This window comes from Myotis yumanensis, unplaced genomic scaffold (genome assembly GCF_028538775.1).
Source record: "Myotis yumanensis isolate MYYU_CA2020_CCGP unplaced genomic scaffold, mMyoYum1.0.hap1 SCAF_5, whole genome shotgun sequence".
In the NCBI taxonomy this organism is placed as follows: domain Eukaryota; kingdom Metazoa; phylum Chordata; class Mammalia; order Chiroptera; family Vespertilionidae; genus Myotis; species Myotis yumanensis.
Window position 1 is genome coordinate 78,387,263 of NW_027223756.1, and position 25,216 is coordinate 78,412,478.

The 25,216-nt window shown below is 58.6% G+C and overlaps 3 protein-coding genes across 6 annotated transcripts in view; 1 reads left to right on the forward strand and 2 right to left on the reverse strand.

The window, feature by feature from the left end:
* NFIC (nuclear factor I C) overlaps positions 1-14,613 on the forward strand; it is a 61,342-nt gene extending 46,729 nt beyond the window's left edge. The window contains exons 8-11 of one of the 4 annotated variants that reach the window (XM_070415774.1): positions 1,294-1,478; positions 2,063-2,210; positions 4,182-4,267; positions 8,492-8,607. In XM_070415774.1, the coding sequence (XP_070271875.1) occupies positions 1,294-1,478; positions 2,063-2,210; positions 4,182-4,267; positions 8,492-8,509 (437 nt within the window). In that variant the 3' untranslated portion in view covers positions 8,510-8,607. Of the gene's footprint in view, positions 1-1,293; positions 1,479-2,062; positions 2,211-4,181; positions 4,268-8,491 lie in introns of all 4 variants that reach the window. The other 3 variants (XM_070415775.1, XM_070415773.1, XM_070415777.1) reach the window with 3 other exon arrangements.
* Positions 14,614-20,215: 5,602 nt separating this feature from the next.
* Positions 20,216-22,619, reverse strand: SMIM24 (small integral membrane protein 24). Its single transcript, XM_070415778.1, has 4 exons — positions 22,491-22,619; positions 22,171-22,282; positions 21,800-21,862; positions 20,216-21,170 (listed from the first exon to the last, which is right to left on the reverse strand). The coding sequence occupies exons 1-4, from the start codon at positions 22,555-22,557 to the stop codon at positions 21,056-21,058; spliced, it is 357 nt and encodes a 118-aa protein (XP_070271879.1). The 5' UTR covers positions 22,558-22,619; the 3' UTR covers positions 20,216-21,055.
* Positions 22,620-24,295: 1,676 nt separating this feature from the next.
* SMIM44 (small integral membrane protein 44) lies at positions 24,296-24,943 on the reverse strand. The gene is made up of 2 exons (XM_070416968.1): positions 24,742-24,943; positions 24,296-24,531 (listed from the first exon to the last, which is right to left on the reverse strand). Exons 1-2 carry the CDS (start codon positions 24,941-24,943, stop codon positions 24,296-24,298), a joined length of 438 nt encoding a protein of 145 aa, XP_070273069.1.
* Positions 24,944-25,216: the final 273 nt, after the last annotated feature.

Below are 25,216 nucleotides of genomic sequence, written 5' to 3' on the forward strand. Positions count from 1 at the left end.
GCCCCCTGTTGCCCCGGTACGATGATAATGAGTTGGTTCCATACAAGGGCAGAAATACATACAGGAAGGCAGGCGAAAATCAGCACAGCAGTGATTTAGGCCAGCAGCTGGCAAACCATGGCCCTCAGAGCCTGTTCTGATAAACGACGTTTTATTGGCTCCCCCCCCCCCCCCCATACCCATCCTGTGGCGGCTCTTGGCTAGGACAGCAGAGTTGAGTAGCTGCAACAGAGACCGCATAGCCCCAAAAGCCAGAAATACTGACTATCCGGCCAGGAGCAGGAGAGGAAAGGGGAGGGGGAGTGACAGTGAATGGACACAGGGCTTCTTTACGGGGCGATGCTCTGGAATTAGAGAGTGAATGTAGTAAAACAGACTAAATTGTTTAGAAACGAAAAAAGCAAACAGCACAGATTCAGCCACGGAAAGGAGTGAAGCGCTGAAGCAACGACGTGGATGGACCTTGGAAACGGTGCTCAGTGAGCGCACCGGCCACACGAGGCCACGCAGTGTGCGACTCCGTTTACGTGAACGTCCAGGACAGGCACGTCCAGACAGGAAGTGCTTGCCCGGCCGGGGCTGGGGGGCTTCTTTCGGGGATGATGAACATTTTCTAAAAGAGCTTGTTGTGTTGGTTGCGTAGCTCTGTGAGTGTGTAAAACCGTTGAATTATGTACACTTTAAGAGGCGAATTGTACAGGGGTGGGCGAAAGTCGGTTTCCAGTTGTTCACGTGGGAAGACATGCAGGCTACGGTTATTACAACGGCTTTGTTAACGCAGAAGAATGGCACAGTACAACCTTGTAAGTGCTCAAATCGCTGGCTTCATTGTGCTCACATGCTTAAAGTCTCTGAAAACCAGTAAACCGGGATTTCAGGGACCCACACTGACCCGCGTGGGTCAGCCCCACTGCCTCCTGAAGTGGTTGAATGCAAACATCCTTTTGCCCACCCTTGAATAGTATGCAAATCATATCTCAATCTCGGGAAATATTGACCACCCGGCCCTTTACAGAAAGAGCTAGCTGAGCCCAGGGTGAGGGTGTGGGCTGGACCAGGGGACATAACCCCTGAGAGCAGGGATGGCGCCAGAACCTTGAGGGTTTTCCGTGAAAGTCAGCAAGTTTGGGTGTATGAATGACGACGAGGCCTGGCCATCGCAGGCCCTGCTGGGCCCGGCTGCTGTCATTGTTACCAAAGGCACCGAGATACAGGTGCCACCCACAGTGCGGCCCCAGAGAGCAGGATGGACTGGGCAGAGCCCGCAGTAACCGCCCCTTTCTGTCCCCGCAGGGATCGCCCGGAGCCCGCACCCGTCCTCGGCCCTGCACTTCCCCACCACCTCCATCCTGCCCCAGGCGGCCTCCACCTACTTCCCTCACACAGCCATACGCTACCCACCTCACCTCAACCCCCAGGACCCGCTCAAAGATCTCGTCTCACTGGCCTGTGACCCTGCCAGCCAGCAACCTGGACCGGTGAGTTTGGGGGCACAGACCTCCCCTGCCGCGCGGCTCCCGGCGAGGTCTCAGGGGCCTGCTAACGTGCAGCTTCTGTTGTAAGTGGTTTCCTGAATGGCGGAGGCCACGGTTCTCTTCCGAAGCACTTAGAGCTGGGCCGGTTCAGGATTCGGCTTTTCAGATGTTAGGATTGACAGCGTGTATCATGCGAAGCGCTTTGAAATCAGACATGGTCCTATGGCTGCAGCTCGGGCCTGACTTCCACAAAAGCTCTCGGTGTTCAGAGCTTTGTGGATGCTAGGACCGCTGGCGAGGTGATGGATGGCCAGGTCCTGGTAGTGGGTGAGGAAAGCAGAGCACCGTGAGGCCACCATGTTGTTTAGGGCAAGGCGGCACCTGGCGGAAGGGCAGCGAGGGGATGAAGTGGCTTAAGGAGGAGACGGGGGCAGTGCAGGCCCAGGATGCTGGAGGCCTGCCGGGCCCGTGGTACCCACCAAACCCGTCCCACCATGCCACCCTCGTCCCCCAGCGGGACCGCGAACAGCAGCCCGAGGCGGCGGGGGTGCCGCCACCTTAACCACCTGTCTCTCTGTTCCCCCCAGTTAAATGGAAGTGCTCAGCTCAAAATGTCCAGTCACTGCCTTTCTGCTCAGATGCTGGCACCCCTGCCCCCCGGGCTGCCGAGGCTGGCGCTTCCCCCTGCCACCAAACCCACCTCCGAGGGAGGAAGCACGTCACCGACCTCGCCCTGTAAGCACTCGGGAAGCGGTGCCTGAGGCAGGGCGGGCGTCCCCAAGGGGCCCCCCACTCCCCTCCCCGACTGCTGGGGCTGGGGTTCAGGCCCAGCTTGGTGGGTACCCACTGAGGGGCTGCAGGGTCAGGCCACCAGGGGCCAGGGCAGCCTTAGGGGACATCAGGGCCAAGTCTGCTGTCTGCTCCCATTGGCCAAGTGGCCTGGGGCCCCCATTTGCCCACTCTGGGCCCTGAGCCCTTCTCCATGCAAGCAGCCGCTGACAGTAGATGAAGATCTCCAACTGGCAGCCTGAAGGCCAGACATGGCCCACAGCTGCCCTTTGTGGAAAATGAGAATCTCTTGTTGTGTTAAAATCCTGACATTTCACATAAAAATTCCAGAGTTCCAAAGTTTGGGGGGAAATGACCCCAGCAGGCCCTATTCTTGCTAGTGACTTGGGCTGAGCCATACCTATCAATGGGATGGCCTCTGCCTGCCCGCCTGACCCCAGAAGGCCCCGGTGAGCTGCGAAGCACCTGGGTTGGTCCCCTTACCTTCTAGAACTCCGCACTCTCTGGATATGGCTCCAGATTACTGCCCGCTGGCCCCATGCACTCCCCCCATCTGGGGCTGCTCCAGGCTGGAAAGCCACTCCCAGATTCCCTGTCCTGGGGTCTACCCACCAGCAGGGGCTGTGTGCCCAGACCCTCCCTGGGCTCCAGAGCAGGCGACGGGGGCTGTCCACGCTTCGCCAGGGGCCTTGCTGGGGCCTCCGACCCCTGCGTCCTCTCAGGCTGAGCAGCCCCAGTTGGGCAGATAGTCTCAGACCCCCAGGCTTCTTCCCGAGGCCTCATTCTGCCCCTCACCCCCTTTTTGATGTCTCCCTCGCTCCCCAAATGAGATTCCTCACCCCGCCCGAGCCATAGGGCCAGCGGTCCCATCTGGCCCCGTTGGCCTCCTTCCTGCATGAGCACTCCTGCCCCCAGCATCACTGCCTGCCAAGGCGCAGGCAGCTTCAGGTACAGACCGGTCTTGTCTGAACACCAGATGCAGTGCAGGGCGCTGGGTTTGAATCCTGCCTCTGCAACTCACTCCCTGTGTGACCTTGGGCAAATGTCCTCCCCTCTCTGAGCCTCAGTTTTCTCAGCTGCAAAATGGGACAGTCACCATACTTGTGGGGCGGTGAGAAGCAAGTCAGTGAAATAGATCAAGGAGAGCATTTAGTGCAACATCGAGCACAGAGTGGAGTCAGTATGCGGTGATGGTGATCACCGACTACCTACAACTGTCTCATCTGTGAAATGGGGAAAATAATCATGTTGGCTTCATTGAGGCCACTGTGGGTTAAATGGGATCATGCCCGGTGCCTGGCATACAGTAGACACTTAATAGGTGCAGAGTAAACACGGATTCCCTCTTCTCCCCGTCACCCGGTTCCTGACTACAGCTTTAGTCTGCTTCCCCGCGTAGCCCTGGAGCCTCACAGCCTCCCACTTACTTCACCCGGCCAAGACCACACAGAAACCCTCCCTACCCAGTCCCAGCCTGTCTGAGGCCCCGACCCACAGTAGCACCCAGCCATGAATTATTCACTCGCCCACAAAATGATGGGTGAAATTAAAATACAAATATATATATATATGTGTGTGTCCTTCCCCCTGCCTCTCCAGGAGGAAAATTAATAAATAAAATAGCCTCAATAATTGATGGCGCCCTGTGCGGGATGCAGGCTGCCGTCGCAGGATGGACCAGGCGGTGGAACACCCTGAATAATTCACGGGCGGTTTCTGAATTATCCATCTTTCATCCTGCGCCTTCACTCCCTCCCGAGTGACCCCAGGGGCCGTGGCTGTGGGCTTTTCTGGGTGCCCAGATTGGCCAAGGGAGGGCACTGGGTGCTCTGTGACCCTGGGCAGCGGCCACCCTCTCTGGGTGCTCCCGTGCGGCCCCCTTTGCTAACGGGCTCTCGGTCTCTCTCCTCCCTGCAGCCTACTCTACGCCCGGCACGTCCCCTGCAAACCGTTCCTTTGTGGGATTAGGACCAAGGGATCCAGCGGGCATTTATCAGGCACAGGTAGGGGCCAAGGGGCCGGCTGGTGGCGGGAGGGTGGGCCAGGGCAGAGGGGCCAGCCTGGGTGTGCAGGAGAGGCCAGCCTGCTGGGTCCCATGCCACCCCCCTTGCCGTACCAGGGCACGGTGGCCATTAAGTGTGGCAGGGGGACCAGGTTCCCATACCCTTCCAGGGCCTCAGGTCTGGCTATAGCCCCAGCCCCTGCCTGCAGCTTCCTGCCAGGAGACCCTCATGGGCTCTTGCCCCCCCGGGGCCCATTTGTATAGGTGGGGAGACCGAGGCCCACAGAGGTGAGGGGATTTGCCCAGGATCACGTCACCCCAAGCTTTCCACCCCCTGGTCTTCATTCCTTCCGTGTCATCGGTCAGAGGGACCATGGGGGAGGTGGGCAGGAGGTGGCAGAGAACTCCTAGATGCCAGGGGCAGGTGGGGAAACCGAGGCAGCCTGTGACAGGTGATGGGGCCTCCCAGTAGAGCATGCATGCACCCACCTCAGGTTACAGCCTGCGAGACGGGGAGGGTGGCAGCAGAGGCAGAGTTGGTATGGCTGCAGCTGTGTGTGTATCAGGGTTGGGAGGAAGGCGGGCTGAGCACGAGGCCAGGAGGCTCAGAGAGGAGGAGCAGGTTGCCTGAGGCTGCACAGCAGTGGAGGACAGAGCCCCGGCAGATCCACAACTGGGACTGGTTCCCAGCTTCTGGTGGAGTGGGAGGTGGCCTCAGCCCCCCACTCATGTGTCCTGGCTCCAGCCCTCGGTCAGGGTTCGAGTCTGTGCTGTGTGCAGGCGGGGAGTGTGTTCACAGACGATGTCTGAGGGTGGTGGCTGGACCGAAGCCCCTGGTTTCCGGTGCGTGTTGGGGAGGGGGTTGCAGAATGTAAAATAGCCCGAGGACAGCACCAGCTCCCGCAGGCCCTCTGAGGCCCAGATGCACAGAGAGACCCACCCAGGCTCCTCAACGGCTCCGAACCACCAGAACCACAGAGCGTGGAGATTTGCAGGGTCCCAGGGCCATGTTCAGGCCTTCCAGCCCCTGTGGGAGGGTTCCTGGCAACAGGTCCTCAGACAGGGGTGGGGAGGAGGTGGGAGATGGCCACGTCTCTCATTCTTCGCTGAGATCAGAATCTGCCACGCGGACCAGACCCAGGGAGTCACCCGCCACAGTCTGGTGTCTGGGGACCCTCCAAGGCTGGCCTGGGTGCAGCTCCAGGGGCGACGAGTGTGGGATGACCTGGCCTCCCCCTCCTCCCGGCCCTGCTTCACTTACTTTGAACCTCTGTCTTCTAACCTTGGGTACCTCCTGGGGGACTTTGAAGGTCCCAGAACGTTAGGGGACCAGTTTCATCCAGAAAGGGCACCGAAAGGCCAAGACCACCCGCATCCCTCACGTGCCCACGTGTTAATCACGCTGCTTTGCAGAGTCCCGGCCGGGAACCGGACAGGGCTCACTGGGTCAGGGGCACCCAGCCAGCTGGGGGGACCCCAGGACCGCCTGCTTTGTGTTTTAGGCCCCCAAGACCTCGCCACCCTCTCTGAGTCCCAGCAGCTGGACGCCTCCCCCTCCGGTGCTCCGAGCCAGGCGGTTCCTCTCCCACCCCCGCCCCCACCCGCAGCCCTCCCCACGGGAGGCTGGGAATGTCCTGATGGCTTCAGAAACCGAAGTTAATAAAAACAGCAGGGAAGGGGCCCTGCCTGCCTAACCCTTCCCAGCCACCCTCCACCTCACCTCTTCCCTTATCAACTCTGCATGGGGGGGCGGGGGCCACCCCACATGAACAGCCCGAAAGGGGAGGGCACTGAAGCAGACAGACAGGCGGCGCCTTTCCTGGCCCCTCGGGTCAGGGGGATGATGGGGACCCAGAGAGGGTGGGACAGGGCGGGTGACGCTCTGAGGAGGGAGCGAAGGCTGGCCAGGCAGGGGAGGATGCGGGTGCCCAGGCCTGGCCTTGGCACTGACGAAGGCCAGAGGGGATGGAGAAATAGCTGGAATGTGGAAAACCCGCGAACACGGGCTCTGGCTGGGGGTGTTGGGGAGCCGTGGAAGGGTTTAGAGGGAGGGAGGGGCATAGCCAGGTCTGGGAATTGGAACGAATTTTCTGGGACTGGTGTTGGGGGCAGTGAGACATGGAAGCGAGGTGACAGATTGATGAGAGACTCCCCAGGGAGCCTGGGTTATGGGGGAGGCCAGGCCGCCAGTCTGGGTGAACAGGGAAGGCAGGTCTGGGGGTCGGGGGTCCCGCCGACACGACACAGGCCAGACCCTGGGTCACTGGACAAAGGGCACCCCAATCCCTGGGGGGGTCAGCCCCCCTTCCTCCTCAGGAAGGAGGGGAGTGGGGAGGAGGAAGCTGTGGATGAGAACCCGCCCCCCCCTCAGCTCCTGCGCTTCGAGGCCTCTGGTTTCTGGCCCAGTCAGCACTTCTGCCTCCGCCTTCCTGATTCCTGGCAGGTTTGCTTTTCTCTGCCCCCCACCCCCAGGCCCCAGTGGCTTCTCTCCCTCCCCATGCGCCCCCTTCCAGCTCCTACCTTCCACCCCATCAGTACCCATCTGCCTGATCAATATCCCCTCCTCCCATCTGTGCCCCTCCCCCTCAATATTTCCTTCCCCATCCGTGTCCCCTCCCCTTAATCAATATTCCCTCCCTCCATCCGTGCCCCTCCCCCTGATCAATATCCATCCCCTCCCCCACCAGAGCCCCCTCCTGAACAATGTCCATTGATCTCTGCCTGGTCAATTCTTCATGCCCTCCCTGTCGTTCGCCATCAATCCCCCCAGTCCTGAGTCAGCTATCACTTTGACCCCCAGATGGGGTTCCAGGGACTCTGACACCTCACCCCCTTTTCTGTGTGATAGCCCCCCCCCCCCCACCTTTCCGCTCAGGAGCCATCACACCCCTTCAGTAGATGAGTATCCTGAGGACCAGAGGGGGTTAAGCCACCACATGCCCTAAGCCATACTTGGTGGCTCAACCAGCCCAGGGGAATCCAGAGCCCAGACCTCACCCCTGGCACTGCACTGCCTCAGTCTTCCTCTCAGTGGAGGGAGAGGATGTTGAGTTGAGGGTGCCGCCCTGTTCCTGGGGCCAGAGCAGGGCAGCTGGCCTGGGGAGGGGAGGAAGGAGGAGGCCGGGCCAAAGGGAGGCCGGCCACCACTGGAGAGGGCCACGCCCAGAGTCTGTCTGGTTGCCAAGGGAAACCAGACATGAGGTAATGGCCAAGATGAACTTGAACTTGGTGGGAGGTGGGGGTTGGGAGCCACAGCGCTAGTGGGATGGGATGGCCCAGCCGCTGCAGGGCACTCTGGTTGAAGGCCTGGTTGGAGGAGATACGATTGATTTATAGCAGGGGCGGGGGACAGCACTGCCCTGGCCTCAGGGAAGGGGTGGTGGTCCCCAGGCCCACCCCACAGGGGCAGGCATCCGTACAGCAGCTTCCCTGTGGAGACCGACACTGAGCTGTCCAGGGCAGGCCTGGCCTCCCTTCCGGAGCCGCTATCTCCCACTGTGCGAAGTGGGGTCCGCAGTCCCTGAGGCCCAGGCTCAGGGGTCAGTCCCTGGCAGAGGGAAAATCCAGGACTGGAGCATCTCAGGCCAGAGTGTAAACTCCGCTTGCTGTGTCCCACGCTGGTGACCTTGGGCAGATTATTTGACTTCTGTGATCCCGTTTTCTCCACTGGGTAACGGGGTGGGTCCTCCTTCACAGGGGTTTGGGGGGATCATTAAGTGGTAGAATGTTTGTTTAAAAAAAGAAGCAACCCTGGTCACAATACCTGGATAGGGTGGCACTGCAGAAAATTGACTTGGAGGCAGAGTGAAGCCACACACACACACCCCTTCTGTACTCAGGGCTGTGAGGTTCGGAGTCCTGCTGCCCAGTTACAAAGCACAACTACAGGACGCTCAGTAGATGTGAATTCCAGATAAATGAAGGACTAAAACTTTTTTCTTCTTGGTACATGAGTATATTCCAAAACCTCATGGTGTGTGCTTGTACTGGAAGATTTATAGGGAATTCGATTTCACGGGGAGCGCTGTGTTTTACCCAGCAGCCCTGCTCAGGGGTGAAGTCGCTTGCCCAGGGTCACCCCGCAGGTGATGACAGACCTGGGTCGGGGGAGACAGAGGTCACAGGGCGGGGCGGGGCAGAGGGCGGTGTGGGCAGTGGCAGAGCCTGACCTCGCTTTCTCTCTCTCTCTCCCTCTCTCCCGCTGTGTCCCCCTGGGGCCGGCTAGTCCTGGTATCTGGGATAAGAACGATTTCTTCCCACGCCCTGCTCCTTCATCCGGGTGGGCTGCACAGCCGGCCCCCAGCCCACGTTTTCGGTGGAAAGTTAGAGCAAAGCAAGAACACCCTGCCGACTCCCAGCCCAGCCGAAAAGACAAAACACATAGACACATATACACAGGAGGAAAAAAAGAAAAAGCCAAAAAAAAAAAAGACAAATGGGAAAAAAATCATAAAAATAAACCCACCCAAGCAAGAAGACAAAAGGTAAAGACGGCAACGCTTCGGCCCCTTGGGACGCCACAGCTGGACCTGCCACCCTCGGCTGGACCTGCCACCCTCGGCAGAGGGCGCGAGGACGTGCCGGTGCCCGGGGGTCTCTAAGTTACTCATCTCTCACTGCTGCTCTGGAAGGGCAGGTGCCGGCCTCCACCTCCACCAGGACCAGGTGAGCGCAGCCTGATGCCCGTGCCCAGGCCCCGCGGGGCAGGACGCCCAGCAGGGCCACCTCTCCCCCGCGCCCGCTTCGTCTCCGCCGCCAGGATGTTGGCCAGGCTTCCCACGCTGGTGGTGACAGTTCCGAGCAGGAAGGCAGGCGCCACGGAGGCCGGGGTGGGCAGGGGAGCGACCAGGGCAGACGAAGGTTGTGGGAGACCCTGGGCATCACCAGGGGTCAAGGACATGTGGCAGGTTTGTTCTCAGGAGCGTCCTGGGGCCGTCACGGGATCTCTACCTGCCCCAAAGCGTGCACGTGCTGGGCTGGCTCGGGACTTTCAGCCCCACGCCTGTCTGTTTGGGAAGAGAAGTCTCTATGCAATTGCCCTCCAGCCCCACCCGGCGGCATAGAAGGCCACCCCCCCCCCCCCCCAACCGCACCCACCGGCGGCTCCACACCCCCAGGGGAGGGATCCACGTTGCACACACTGTAAGAAATGCACTTTCCGAGGAAGGGGCTGTGGGGCGGAATGGAAAGACCCAGAGCTCCTCGAGGAAGGAGGTCATCTGGCGTCTCCATCCACTGAGCCCTGGGAGGGGAGGACCCTTCCCACTTACCCAGAGGAGGTGGGAGGTGAGAGCGAGTGGATTAAGTGCCTGATTCCCACCGCCCACCCCTCTGTCCAGCTGAGACGTGAGAGTGGCCGTGGGCATCCCCACCCCCTCCCCCACAACCCGGCCACCTTCAGTCCCTGACCCCTCATTGCTGTGCTCCCCTCAGAAAGATGGGGGCCCCCCAGCGGGCCTGAGGGACAGAGCTGGGTGTCCCCCAAGCATCCTGCTGTGCTGGGGCGTGGGGGCAGGGTCTGGGGAAACTGGTGTGCACCCCCCAACGCCTCCTCTGCCAGTGCCTTACATCCTGGAGCGACACCCCCTCCCTGGTGCCTCAGCCCAAAGGGGGACTACGGTTTGCACTTTTATCTCCCCCCAAAGTGGGCACAGCCGGGGAGGTGCATTGCAGCAGGGCCCCCAGAAGGACGGTGATCCTGGATGGGGCGGGGGTTCTGGTGGAGGGGGTGCCCGCACCTCTGGGCCCCTGCGGCTGCATAGGGGACCTCCATCTGCTAAGCATTTTCCGTTGAGCCGCTCCAAAAACACTAAGCTGGGGACACCGGGTGCCCCCCACCCCGGCTCCCCAGCCCCATCCCACCCCCACCCCAGGGTGGCCATCTTGAGTGGGGGCCTAGGAGGGAGTGTTAGGTGTTCTAGGGTAACCAGGCCCAAACACAGACCCCTCCCGGGCCCTCCTCCTGAGCCCCCTGGCGGCCTCCAGCCTCCATGCCTGGCGCTGAGGAATATCTACCCACCATGACCCGCCCCGGGCCTAGGCCAAAGCTGGTGCCCTGAGCAGGGCCTCCGCCTCATCTGCTCCCAGCCTGGCCCTCAGCTCCTTCTCTTGCTACCCCCGGGCCTGGCCAGCCTCCCGCCACTTCCAGAAACCGGACTTTCCTCCCAAACCAGCCCGAGGGGCTTGGCGAACCCACTTGATCATAAAGAGAAAGATCCAAGACCCTTCCCCGACTCCCCCTCCCATTGTCCAGAGGGGTTCAAGACCCCTGGGCCCAGCCATGGGTCCCCAGGGCCCTGCAGGTGGCCACCGGGGGCCGAAGCATGGGCCATTGGATGGGAGGGCAGGAGGGTGGATCACGCAGCTAGGGGATCCAGAAGCTTAGCCGGGAACCTTAGGGTGCAGGTAGGCGTGGTAGGGGAGGGGGCACCTGGCAGCCCCCAGCGACCTAACTTGCATGGTGCTTAGTCGAGGACTCCTGTGGCCTGGCTCCTGCTGTCAGCTCACTGCAGCTGGCACTGCATGGCAGATTCTACCTGGCTCTGTCTCCCAGCCCCAGCCCCACTACTCCCCTCCTCCTTAAAAAAAAAAAAGATACAAAAAAAATACCTTTAAAAAAGTCCATGTTTCCTAATTTGCACGAAATTTTCTACCACATGATGTGCCTTGCCTTCCGAAAATAAGTATTACCTTTAAACAATATCAGCGCAAAGGTAGCTGCATGCCCTGCTCGTGTAGTTAAAAAGAAAAAGACAAAACAATGACATGAAATAAAAAGTAAAAATGGAAAAGGGATGTATTTCTATTTGTAAAAAAAAACAAGAACTAAAAAAAAAAAATTACATGCTAAAAAGCAGTCCACAGAGCAACTGCCCCATGACCTGCCCCTCTGCCCACGCCCCACCTGCCCTGGGCTGTCTCCATGGCTCCTGCTGCATTGGGGGTGCTCCCTGGTGCTCCGCCAACCCCAGCCCCACCCCTCTGCTCCAAGGGGTCGTTTCTGAAGCCCCCACCCACAGCAGCAGACAGACCTCAGGAGTGCGCCCTGGCTCTTGGGCCGCCGGCTGGTCCCCCAGACGCCACGCATGCATGCATGACCCAGGCTGTACCCCCGTGGGGAGGCCACCCTGCCGACAGCCAGACTCCCCATCCCCCCTCTCATGCAGGCTGGCGTTCCTCTGGCTCAGGGTCAAATTGCTCTCCCACCCCCAAAGAGGCTCCCTCTCTTCCCCTGTGCACCCCCCTCCTTCTTGCCAAAGGACCCACTTGTCCCCCATTCCTGGACACCAGCCTTGGGTGTCAGTTCCTTCCTGCCCTCCCCTTGCCCCCCAACACCCAGTACTACGTCTTCCAGCTGTGACTATGGAGGGTATCTGGTATGAAACAAACAAAAAAAACAAAAACCAAACTTGATATATGCAATATCTGTCTGTCTGTACCTGTAGGTCTAGCCCAGCCATCAGAGGCCCCGTCAGAGAGGCCATGGGTCAGGGGCAGCCAGGGGGACGCCCCATCACAGTCCTCTGTCCAGATGGCTGGCCATGCTGTTGTCTTTTCCTTGCTTTATATTTTCTCATTTCCTCCTTTTTTTCTTAAAGTTCCAGTTTCCTCTATCTTAACTCAGTGGAAGGTGAGATGGTAGCAGTGAGCGGGGAGGACCGAAGGGCTGGGTTCTCCCACCTTGGCCCACGGGCATCTCCTCTGGGGACTCGCCAGTGGGGCGATGTCCACTTATTTGCCTGCTGCCCCTTGGGCTTTAGAATTGTCTCCAGAGCAGGATGGGACTTTGCAGGAAGGTCCCAGTTTTCATCAGCCACCATACGCTCATCCCACCTTTTCTTCCCAAAAGACGCCGCAGCCAGCCCCCGGGAGCAGGGCGAGCCCGGCCCTGGCTGCGGCCACGCGTGGCAGTGCCCCTGAGAGCCGTCACTTGGCCGGAGAGCCCGCGGCTGTGTGTGTCCGTTTCCACGTGTCTGGTTTCTGTTTCTAGTCTCACCCCCACCCCCTTTGCAAGGGCTTTGCTGGAGCCATTTTGTCCCTCCGTGGACTGCACCCCGCAGCGCCCCCTTCCCGCCCCCAGGAGTGTGATCGTGCCCTGCGGGCACCATTGCTGGGTACGGTAGGCGATTCCTTCCCAGCCTGTGCATTGTCCCATTTCTTGGAAAAGATACAGGGTCCCCGTTGGGCACAATGCCCAGGCCCCTCCTTGCAGGCAGAATAAGGCAGAAATGTTAGAACCAGACCCTGACCCACCTCTGCAGTCTGGGTTTGTGCCCCAGGGCGGGGATGGCGGCCTTCGTTGGGTTGTTTTTGTGTGTATTTTTTTACATGTATGAAACTGACATCTTCTCAAACCCCATCCCCTCCCAAGCCCATGCCACCCACCACTCACCCCCACCCATGCGAAGCCCCCCACCCTGACCTTGGGTCCAGCTCATGTGGTGGAAAAGAAGAGGGAGCCTCCCAAATGGATGAAACTGCCCCGCCCCTCACGCTTGGGGGCACTAGACACCCCAGACCCAGGGAGAGGGGGCTGTGGGAGGACCCCGCCCTGTCAGACCAGAAACGGGAGTGGAGTCCTTCATGCCCAGGTCTGCAGCTCTGAGCTAGACAATCCGACCCGAAAGGAACCCCAAAGGAGACTCGAGGGGCTGCTGCGGCTCCCCAAGCAGCAGGCACCCAGCCTCAGCCCCACGGACCCACTCTCTGCTCCAGAACCTCTGTCTGTCCCCAGAGACGGCGTGTTCCCGGGGCAGGCGGACCTGAGTGGACAATAGCCAGTTAGCAGGACCCTGGGCCAGAAGCAGCCTTCCAGCCCCGAGGGAGGGCAGCACACACCCCCTCACCCCGCTTCTCCGATGGTACTTTGACCTTCAGTGTAGGGATATATACGCATTTTTTCTTATAATACAGATTATACGGTGGCTACTTTTTATTTGGGCCTGGATTCTCTCTCTCAGACCCTGGTTTTTACTTTCTTTCTAGAGGGTGTTGGGGGAGGGGTTCAGAGATCCACCCTCAAATCCAGCTTCTTCCACATCCTCCCATTTTCCCCCATTTCTGCACCTTTGGACACTTTCTAAGAGTCCCACCTCCAAGCCGCCATGGCCTCCCCCTCCGCCCATCCCTAAGCATTTCAGTGTGTGGGGTCTGGAGTGGCCCTGGAGGCCCGCCCCAGCCCTGCCCCCAGCCAGGCAGGGAGACAGACCCAAAGCATCCCAGCAGGACTTGTTGCCAGTGATACCAAAACAGAGTTTTCCCAAGCAGTGCCTCACACGTCTGCTGGCGTGGCTTTGGAGTTCTCCCCAGCTCCGGGGGTTGGGGTGGGGGGGTGTCCTCAGAAAACGGGAGTCAGGATCTAACAGGAATAAGGGCTCCGGGAGGGAAAGGAAGTCACCACCACCCCAGCTGCAGCCCTCCATTCACACCTCCTGGCCAGACGGGGACCCTCTGGAAAGGGACAAGGGACGGGAGCTTCCCCAGCCCCTTGCAGTTGGGAACCCTCAAGCCCACTCCCAAGGTGCATTAACACTTCCATCTGTTGATCTTCCTATCTTGGGTCCCAGCCAGGCCCCCCCAAACCAAAGCCCCTTCAAGTCCAGGGGTCCTGGCCCTTGCCCCCAGTTCCCTGGCCTCCCACTCCCCAGGACCCCACATGGGGGAAGGACAAGCAGAGTGAAGCAAGGGACAGAGCACACAGCGTGGCGGGGTGGGGGGCAGGGAGAAGGGAGAGAGCCCCATTTTCCTCTGAGTTGCCTTCCTCCCTCCTTCCCCTCCCCCTCCCTTCCTTCCATCCATCCATCCTTCCATCCATCCATCCATCCATCCATCCTTAAAATTTTTGGTGGTGTTGCTGTTCACTTTCTTTTTCTTTCAAGGTATTTTTGAGGGTTTTTTTTCTCATTTTGTATTTTACTGATATTACCAGGATAGTTTACTGTTTCTTGCTTTCTGCTTGCCGCACATACCGGATAACACATACACACCCCCGTGCTCATGCGGGAGGTTCTGGCTGGGTCTGCCTCCTCCTCCCCAGTGTGGGGACTGGATGGGGGACAAGGGGCACCTGGGCAGACCGGAGCCCAGCCGTCTCCCTCCCCTGGCTCACCCACCCTGCTCCCCCATCATACTCCGATCATAACCTTGTATATTACGCAGTCATTTCGGTTTTGCAGATGCGCCTAAGTACCATTTACAGAAAGTGATTCTGGCTGTTATTATTTTGTTTGTTTCCCTATGCAAAAAAAAAAAGAAAAAGAAAAATGGGGGGGTTCCATAAAATATTCAATAAAAGGCAAAAAAAAAGAAAAAATGTATAAAAATTAAACAAGCTACGCTTCGACTCTTCCTGGCTGTCTTTGGTCCTTTCTGTGTTCACTGCGGACTGCTCTGTGTTCCGTGCCAAGTGAAGGGAGGAGGCTGGAGGGGCAGGGCAGGGGGCCCCCGGAAGCAGGGACCCCAACACTTGGGGTGAGCGGCGGGTGCCCTGAGACCTTTAGATCAGATGTCCCCAGGGGACCTTTCACAGTGTCGGGGGACATCTGTGCTTATAGCGGGAAAGCTACTGACATGGAAAGGGTGGAGGCCAGGCTTCGGCTGAACACGACACGGTGCCCAGGACAGCCCCCCACAGAGGACAGTCCAACCCCAAGTTTCAGCAATGCTGAGGGGGAGAGAGCTGCTTTGATGGCGGGTTGGGGTGAGCTGAGTCCAGGCCCTTCCCACCTGTGTGCCTGGCAGCCCCGCCCCTCTCCAGCCCTAGGATCTGGGCTGCTCCTGGCCTCAGCAGTGAGGGTCTGGCACCCCCTTGTGGGCGGACTGGGGACCTGGACCCAGAAACCGCCATCCCCATCCCCACAGTCCAGCTCCTCCCTGCCGTGGAAATGGGGGCGTTCGCAGGAGCTGCTTTTGGGGGGACTCATCTGGGGTGGGAGCTCAGCTAGAGAGGGCTCAGTTGGGTTGCGGGTCTCGGGGGGTTGACTGGGGACCTCATTCTGGCCTTTCATCTCAAGGGAAGCCTCAGTGGTTTTCAACCATTGGCCCCTAGGATAGAGCAGTTATCGGCTTGGGGGGCCTATCCCAGCACTGCAGGCTTTTTACCATCCCTGGGTCCCCACTAAATACCATAAAAGGGAGGCAGACTTGTGACAACCTAAGAAATTTCCCCCCCAAATTTCCAGATGGCCCCTAGTGGGGAGGTTCTGCCACCTGCAGAGAGGAGTCCGGACAGCCCCTCCCTCTTTCCCCTCCCTCCCCAGCACCCCAGCCACTGGGAACCCCCAGACTGTGCACAGAGGAGACAGGAGGCAGAAAATTCCTACATTCCCAGAGCTGCAGTCAGAAAGCACAGCCTCTGGCCCTGGCCGGTGCGGGTCAGCGTGTCCGAAAGGTCGCTTGCTGGTTTGATCACAAGTCAGAGCACATACCTGCGTGGAGGGATCAGGGCACCTGCAAGGGCCATGTTTCTCTCTCACCTCTCTGCCTCCCTCCCTCCTGTTCTCTCTCTCAAGTCTGTAAAGCATATCCTCAGGTAGGATTTTAAAAAACAAAATAAGAAAACGCGCCCTCTGACCTTCGGAATCCCCTCGCCGGAGAGGGAAGTGTCATTCCCCTGCCCCATTGTTACCACTTCAGCAAAACAAAAAGCTGACATTTATCAGCCACCTTTTGGGTCCTGGGTTCTGTGCTCTGGAGTTTTGTCGACATTGTTTCATGTAATCCTAGTGGAAATGGATGGTGGTTCTAGTTATTTTCCTCCCCTTTAACAGGGCGGGACCCTTAGGCATAGAGAGGTTAAGTTAGTTGCCTGGGGCCCCACAGCACCATCCGTGCAGCACAGGAAGAGTGAGGTGATGGTGCTGTGCACCCCCAAACCTCAGCTCCTGAGTGTCACCGCTTCCAGGACAGGGCCCTGAAACAGCGCGTGGTGGGAGGGGCCTTCATCTCCCAGGAAACAGTCCCCCTGCTGAGCGGCTCAAAGTTCATGTTCAGGAATAGCAAAAGCAAGATTACAGGAGGAGGAAGGCTGGCTCTTCCCTGGGTCACGCAAAGACAGGCAGAACCATTTGCAGTTTCTCCCCACCTCCCCTTTTGCAGGGGAAAAGGGGGCTTGGACCACTCCTATGCAGCAGAGAGGCAAACCGAGGCCCGGAGAGAGGCTGGGAGCCAAGTGGTTCCTATGAACTCGTGGGAGCAGGACCCCAAAAGGTCTTGGAGGTAGAAGGGCAGGAGGAAGAGCTGGCTTCTCTCATGAAATTCAAAGGGCAGCGGAAATCAGAAGTCAAGCAGCAGGTCAAAAAGATTCCTGCCATGCAGACTGGGTAGAGGGAGGAGATGGCGGGGGGCTCGGGGATGTGGGGAGCTCTTTGTCCAGGGGTGCCCTCCGAGCGTGAGGAAAATTACCAGGTGGAGACCAGCCTTGGGAAGGGGGTATTCACACCCACGGAACGCGCAGAGCCCTCCAGGAGGGAACTGGGGTGGGCCGGGGCCTCTTTGCTCAGGGACACTTCACCCTGATGGAGCCATTTTGCTGGCCCCAGAACCAGGTCTTGGCCTACAGGGTGCAGAGCAGGCACTGGAGCAACCCTGGCGCTGCCCGGTGGAGGCGAGTGGGAAGCCTTCCTGAGGAGGAGTTCACCATTTCCCAGTTTGGAGGCTCTTCTTTCCCCTTCAGCTCCCACCTCCCTAGTTACCCACTCCTTCCTTCTCCTCCTCCTCACGGCCTCCTCTTCTTTTTTTATTGCTGTGGAGACAGAGGGGCCCAGATAACCCAGTTTAATGAGCACTCACTGTCCCAGGCTCACAGGAACGGCGTCCTGCACCCTGTGGTTTCCATTCCATGGTCCAAAGGGGACACCGAGGCTCGGGCGGGGGGGGGGGGGGGGGGGGGGGGGCGGCATTTGCCCAATTCGAAAAGGAAGGAAGTGCTGGGACCCAGGCAGGAGCTACATGAGCCCAAATCTGGTCACTCTGGCTTCCTGGATCTCAAAACTGTGGGAGTGGATGGCAGAGACACGGTGGGTGGACTAGTTTATGTGCATACGGAAATGAGTGCATGAGTGGGTGGTGAACAGATGGGCGTGTGGGCAGTGAAAGGTACATGGACGGGTGAGTGGTGAATGGATGAATGATGGATGGATGGATGGATGGATGGATGGTGGATGGATAGACACACAGAGAGATGGACAGAGAGGAATGGATGATGAAGGGAGGAAGGAAGGGAGGGAGGGAGGGAGGGAGGGAGGGAGGGAGGATAGTGGATGGCTGGAAGGAGAGAGGGTGGGAGAAGTGGATGGATAGATGGATGGGTACGTGGATGAGAATCGGTGGATGCATGAATGAATGGGGTGAGAGGGGAGGTGATAGACTTCGCAGATCCCATCTGAAGTACACATAGGGGTGGGCTCTCTGTGACGAAGCCACCTTGTTTGGCAGGTAGGTAGTCAGGAGGGAAGTCAGCGAGGTTACGTGAGGCCCCCATGGATTCTGAATCAAAGAATTAATTACCCCTGAGACCCTCTCCTGCCTCCTGTGAGGAGGCAAAGGGGAGAGAGGGCTGTGGAGGGCGGGGCTTGGAGAGGATGGGCCTGCCTGTCCTGAGCCTGGCTGCACCAAATGAATGGCGCAGACCCCAGTGAGGACGACGATGAGGAAGAAAAGGCCAGCGCAGCGGCGGCCCATCAACCACGGCTTCCTCTAGGCCACTGCGGGCGGGAGCAGCGCAGGTCAGCAGCCTGGCGCCAGGTTGGGGTTCTCCCCTTCTTCTGCCCCCTCCCTACCCCCCCCCACCCCCCAGACCTGAATCTGCCTCGGGACCAGAGCTGCCTGAAGGGAGGGTTGTGGGGGCGGGGCGGGCGGGGTGTCGTCCAGAATCTGTCCATCCTGGTCTGTCTGTTCTCACTCCTGTCCAGCGGATCCTGGGGTGCAGCCCTGGCTGGAGGAGGAAGTGGACTGCCCAGGGCAGGCACCCCAGGGCAGGGTGTGGCCAGTGCCACAGGAAGTGGGAGGTGGGGCCCCTTTCCTTGGGTTCCGGGTTCCCTGGGGAGGGGCCCAGGGACCCAAGCATCCCAGCACCCTGTCTCCCTGAGGTTCACCCTGACCCCCTCACTCCCCACAGTCAGAGCCATGGGAGGGGGAGGCTCAGGAAAGGTGGGGAACTCATCTCCTGAGAACCTACTATGTGCCAGGCCTTGCAACGGCCCTTAAGCCCCGATGCTCCCTTCAAACCTGATGGTCAGACTAATGGTCAGAACTCTTGTTTTCACGTCGCAAAAGAGCCCACTTGAGCCTAGCCAGTGTGGCTCAGTGGGTAGAGCATTTGCCCGTGGACTGGAAGGTCCTGGGTTCAGTTCTGGACAAGGGCATGTACCTCGGTTGCAGGCTGGTTAGGGCTCGTGCGGGAGGCAACCAATCAATGTATCTCTCTCACATCCATGTTTCTCTCTCTCTCTGTCTCCCTCCTCCCTTCCACTCGCTCTAAAAATCAATGGAAAAATACCCCCTGGAGAGGATTAATAACAAAACAAACAAAAAGAGAGCCGACTTGAAACTCAGAGAGGTCAGGTCACCCCCCCCCCCCCCCCCCCGGCAGGGCCAACAGCACCCCAGAGGGACACAGTTCTCCCAGGTGGGAACCACAGCAAGAAAAGGGTACCCCCACCCCCAACCCCACCACCACCATCCCAGCACCTGAACCTCCAAATTTCACCTTACCCACAGCCTGCCAGCTCCCATATTTGGGGCAGCCTGTACTTCCATCATGGCTCTGTCAACAACAGCCAGGGAGCCCTGCCCCTCTGTCTAAGCCTCAGTATTTTCACCTGGAAAATGGGGTTAATTAGGTACCGATGGAGTCTGAGAGAGAATAAAGATGCCAGGTGTTCCGTGGGAGCATCTATTAGGGTGTCTGTTTCGTTCGTTTCTTCATGGTTTTCCTGCCCACCTGGTGGGGATCCCGGAAGCAACTTAGGAGCCTTTCGGGTGGAATCCTACCACCCCCAGCTATGGGCCCAGAACGGCGCTCCAAATGCCGTACTGTGTCAAGATCCTCATTAAGAATATTTGACTGAGACATAGCTAACGCCCAGGGCAAGGTCCAGGGCCCAGAGAAAGTGAGGAGAAGGGGACAGCTGGAAACTGGGAGGAGAAACGCTTTTCTATCCCAAGAAAATGCAGGGCCCTGAGGCCGTCCTCCAAGACCCACTTCTCAGAAACAGGTTACAGAGTGGCCCAAACATGGGGGAGGGGGAAGCAGGACTTTCCCGGGAGACAGCCCTAGGGGCTCAAAGTCCCGGGCTCAGGGCAGCAAAACCAAGATTGCAGGGGCAGCATTTCCTCTGCCCAGGGCATCTGTGCAGCCTGGTCTTCCTTCCAGGCCTGCCTGGGCATTGCCCCCAAACCAAAAGCTGCCTCTCCCATGGGAAATAGTCCCAACAGAAGCCCTTCCGAAAGGCTCTGATCGATTTGTTGTTGTTAATCTTCACCTGAGGATATTTTTCCATTGATTTTTTAGAGAGAGTGGAAGGGAGAGGGAGAGACAGAGAGAGAAACATCGATGTGAAAGAGACACAATTGGTTGCTCTCCCATGCACCCAGACCAGGGACTGGGATCGAGCCTGCAACTGAGGTATGTGCCCTTGACCAGGATCAAACCCAGGACCCTTCAGTCCACAGGCCGATGCTCTATCCACTGAGCCAAATGGGCCAGGGCAAATCAATTCTTTTCTTTTTTTAAAATATTTTTTTAAATATATTTTATTGACTTTTTACATAGAGGAAGGGAGAGGAATAGAGAGTTGGAAACATCGATGAGAGAGAAACGTCCATCAGCTGCCTCCTGCACACTCCCCACTGGGGATGTGACCGCAACCAAGGTACATGCCCTTGACCAGAATCAAACCCAGGACCCTTCAGTCCGCAGGCCGACGCTCTATCCACTGAGCCAAACCAGTTAGGGCTAAAATATGTTTTTATTTTTTTTTTAGAGGGAGGGGAAGGGAAAGGAAGAGAGAGACAGAAACATCAATGTGATGTGAGAGAGAAACATCAATGGGCTACCTCATACCCCCCCCCACTGGGGATGGAGTCTGCAACTTGGGCATGTGACCTCTTGGTACATCGGCAACGCTCCATCCATAGACCCACACTGGCTAGGCAGCTCTGATCAGTTCTCTTTTTAAAAAGATATTTTTATTTATTTCAGAGAAGAAGGGAGAGGGAGGGAGAGCGAAGAGAAAGAGATAGAAACATCAGTGATGAGAGAGAAGCATTGATTGGCTGCCTCCTATACATCCCCCACTGGGGATCAAGCCCGCAACCTGGGCATGTGCCCTGACTGGGAATTGAACCCTAACCTCTCGGTTCATAGGTCGACGTTCAACCACTGAGCCACACTGGCTGGGCTCTGATCAATTACTTAATGCAGGTTCCCAAGAGGCAGTCCTGGCCCATATTGATCCTGAGGGAGGAGGTACTAACCAAGAACTATCAGGCAGAGGGAAAAGAAACCAGACAGTGGGTGGGAGCAGGGAGCCATGAGGTTGTGGGAGGTAGGGGATTTCTTCATCACGCGTAAGGATCACCACACAGGACAAATCGGAAAGGAGGTGTGTAGAGACCATGGAAGGGGCAAAGAGCCCTCTTGCGGGGGGGGGGGCGGGGGGGGGGGCAGGTCCCAAGCCTCTTCATTCGGGGTCTGTAGTCCTGTAGTTATTTCAGTCGTTTCAGGTCCAGGTCACCTGTTACAGAGGCATCCCCGGGGGCCTGCCTGGAGGAGGTGGGCAGGAAATCTTCACATGGGGGTGATCGTGGCTTTCGCCTGGTGTTGGGACTCCTCCAGTTCCAGCCCCAAGTTGCTCTCTCCTTCCTTCTTGGCCCTTTTCTCCTTCTCTCTCTTGCCTTCTTTACTATAGAGACACAAAGGCCCCGGACCACAATAAGAAACAATCACTCCTATTTAATGGAAATTTACCTGTGCCAGACCTTGTGATGAGCGTTTTACAGAAAGTGTCTTCATTGGATCTTGAGAATAAAACCTAATGAGGCAACTTTGTTATTTCCACTTTACAAAGGCAGAAACTAAAGCTCAGTTGTCCCATGGAGGAACAGGTGGGAGGTGGGAGATGGATGGGTGGGTGGGTGGGTGGGTGGATGGGAAGGTGGGTGGATGGCACATCTTGGGCTCAGCTGAGACTCAGCAAGGCTGGTCTCCTCTCAGGTCCTGCCCTCCTGCCCCAAGCCTTTGCCCCCTAGTCCTGGCCCCATGGCTGTGGGGCACAGTGTCAGGAAAGCTGGTGGTCAGGATGGGCTGCTGTGAGGAGAAAACATCTGAGCAGGGACTGAGGAGGAGCCACCCAGATGCTATAGGGAAAGAGGTCCCAATTAGAGTGCACGGTAAGTACAAAGGCCCTGGGGCAGGAATGTGCTTGAGGTGTTCAAGGACAAAAAGGTCATTTGTACACACCCATTTCCCCCAGAAGGGGGCTCACACAGACCCCCTGACTCCCCCACTCACACATCTACACACAGGCAGTACCTCAGGTCTGTGTTCTGGTACGGGCTGGTCTCCATTATGAACATGGATTCATTGTCCTGAGCTCTTTAGGAAAGATGGAGACAGGGGGTAAAGGATGGGAAGTGGGGATAGCCTCACCCCAGTCTTCCCAGGGTTGGGGTTCACGAACTCCAGGAAGCAAGGAGGGGTGGGTTGCACGGCTATTCTGGTCTGTGGGATGGGAGTCTAAGGAATAACAGGGAAATGGAGAGATGGGGGCCTTCCCTTCTTACCAGAGAGGGTAAGAAGTGGGAGGGGGTGCCCAGCACTTTGGGGAGGGGTGGTGAAGGGCGAAGGGACAGGCGGCTCCAGGGGCGTGGGGGTGTGGGGGTGTGGGGGACAGATGCTCCCACCTCCTTTTGGTACACCAGATGCGGTTGACGAGCAAGAGGACGAACACTATGAACAGGAACCCCACAACGGCCGCCAGGCCCTGCAGCCATGGCTGCAGGCGACGCTCGGTGGCTGTTGGAAGGTGGGGGGAGGTGGGACTCAGAGATGGGGAGTGTAGGGCCCCACCAAAGGTGAAGGGGAGAAGGCAGTCCGGGTTGCTTAGTCAGATGGGGGCTGGGTGTCCGAGAAGGGAAAGGTGCTAGGGACCCAGCCTGGGGAGGTGGGCTCGTCCCCACGACCCCTCCTCCCCACCCACTGCCCCCGTGGTGGGCCCCCCTACCCTGCTGGGCTTCAGCGGGCGAGAGGAGCAGGGCGCTGATCACCAGAAGGGTCTTCAGGGCCTCCATGGCGTGGAGGAGCCGGCAGCGGGAGTGTGCAGTCCGGACGAGCCCGGTCCTCTTTGGCTGGGTGAGGCCCTGCCCAGCCCCTGATAAGGTGCAGGTGGGTCCGGGGCAGGGGCAGGCCCTCCCTTCGCCCTACCTGGTTGGCATCCCCCTCCCTCCAGGAGGGCAGACTCTGGACCTGGTGTAACAATTAACCCAGGGACTCTGGCACCTGCGCCCTGCGCCCGCCCAGGACCGCCAACGCCGAGGTCCCCCAGGCTCCACGCCACCGGGGCCAGGCTGGGGTGGCCCTAGCCTTCTTTTCCGGGCCCAGGCTCAGCACTCTTATGTGTCATGCTTCCTTCTCTGAACACCTCCATTTATAGAAGCGAGGGAGGCCAGGAGCACAGAGGTGGTGCAGAAACTGCCAGAGCTTGGGTCTCCCTCCCCACCAGCTTGCTCTGCCTCATCCTGCTTCCCTGACCCTTGGGGACCCACAGTCACTGACGGGTGAGGACTGAACTGGAAGGGATGAGTGATGGGCCACTAGTCGCCACCAAACCCAGCCACTCCCTGTGGCCAGAGATCAGGGCACCCTGGGCAGCTGATGACTCAGGCTCTCAACTTTAGTCCCGGGTTGATTAGATACGGGGCCTGCGGGAGTGCAGGAGGGCCCACGCCAGCCGCCACAGGACAGCCACAGCCCAGGCACGTGGAAGGGAGGCCAGGGGGTGGGGGCTGGCCCTTCTTCAGGCTTGTGAGACCTCCACAGGCTGGGGCTGGAGAATGCCAGCATCATTGCACATGCACTTATGGAGTGCTCACTGCATACTTTCCTGAGGCCTGACTCTAACCACCGTGCAGATGGGCCACTCACGTGTCATTGCTCAGGCAACCCAGCCCTAGAACAGGCCCCCTTCGACCAGCCAGCGGGCATATATGAAGCGCCTACTGTATGTCTGTCCTGTGCAAAGCTTGGAAGGAAAGGAAGCCTCAGGTGCTGTCCCCAGTTTGCAGGCTAACTGGGGAGTCAGGACCCCCAGAGACAGATCCAGCAACAGAGCAGTGGAGCCGGGAATGAGGTGTGGAGCTGGGGGGGGGGGGGATTCGGAAGTGGGTGAGCTCAGAAGAGTGAGTGGGGGCAGAACCCCAAACAAGTCATTTCTAGGCTGTGTGCCTCCATTTCCCCATCTAAGTCTCACTCAGAGGATTAAATGAGATAATACATGGAAATGGCTCATTTAGCACAATAGCAGGCATGTACTAAGCACTAGGCAAGGGCTGGCTACTAGTATTATTATTTTTTAAATCTTCTTGGCACTCTGGGTTTACAGATGGCCTGCAGCAGGGGTCCTCAAACTTTTTAAACAGGGGGCCAGTTCACTGTCCCTCAGACCGTTGGAGGGCCGGACTACAGTTTAAAAAAAAACTATGAACAAATTCCTATGCACACTGCACATATCTTATTTTGAAGTAAAAAAACAAAACGGGAACAAATACAATATTTGTATTTGCATGTGGCCCGCGGGCCGGAGTTTGAGGACCCCTGGCCTGCAGCTTGCTGGAGGCTGGGTGGGGTTAAACTCTGGGAGTCTGGGGGCGCAGGAGGGTGGAAATAGTCAGTGTCCTGGCAGCCAAGAAAGGGAACGTTCTCTGCAAGACAGGGCAGAGCCGTGGAGAAAGAGCTTCGGGAGCACAGGTCCAGTCTGTACGGCGCCAAGGAGGGTGGCACCTGGGCCCTGAGCCCGAGGGCAGCGCCAGCTCAGTCCAGCCTCCAGGAGCTTCGGGTGGGCGGTTCCTTGAAGGCGATGGAGGGGCAGTGGGGGGCCCGGGCAGGGGCTACAACAGGCGCCCCCTCACCACCCCCGCCATTGTCCTCATCACCCCGCCAGGCCAGGGCCAGCTGCAGGTCTAGCTCCTCCAGATCCTCACCCTCCAGGCTTGGGCGCAGCTCCCGGGGGGCGTCCTCCTGGTCTGGCTTTGGGCCAAAGGCCCAGTCTGTGGCAGGAGCTAGTGAGGAGCATCCCAGGCCCTGCCCCCCCCCACCCCCCACCCTCCCCCCGCCCCCCCCAACCCATAGAGGCCCTCTACCTCCCCAAGTCCCCATCCACCCTCCTCCCCTCCCTGACTTGGGGAAGCCCTCAGACACCCCGCCCCCCAGTGGCCCAGCACTAGCTTAAGCCAGGCTCAGGGTGGGTTGGGACTCACCGGCCAGGTCGTGGGCGAGATCCTTGATGAGATGCCCGACAATGGCATAGGCCACAGCCACCACCAGGAGCGCAGCCAGCAGCAGGTACAGCACATACCTGGGCAGGCGGATGGCATCCAGTGGGGGCGGGCGGTATTCCTCATACAGTGGTGGGGCCTGGCTCCAGCTCTCGGCCCCTGCCTCACCCACCAGCCCCGGCATGGTGGCCACCTGGAGCAGGAGAGGCCCAGGGTGACCCGTGCAGCGGAAGTATTAAGGGGCTTTGGGTAAGAAGATTGGGGCTTCCCTCTGGCCACCATCTGCCTGGATGAATCACATCGCAAATCACTTCCGCCCACTGCCCCCTCCCTCGCTCAGCTCCAGCCACACCTGCTGCTACCCTGCACACCTCTACCTCAGGGCCTTTGCACAGGCTGTCCCTCTCCTGGAAAAACCTCTGCCCTCATGGAGCTGACATTCAAAGTGGGAAAATGG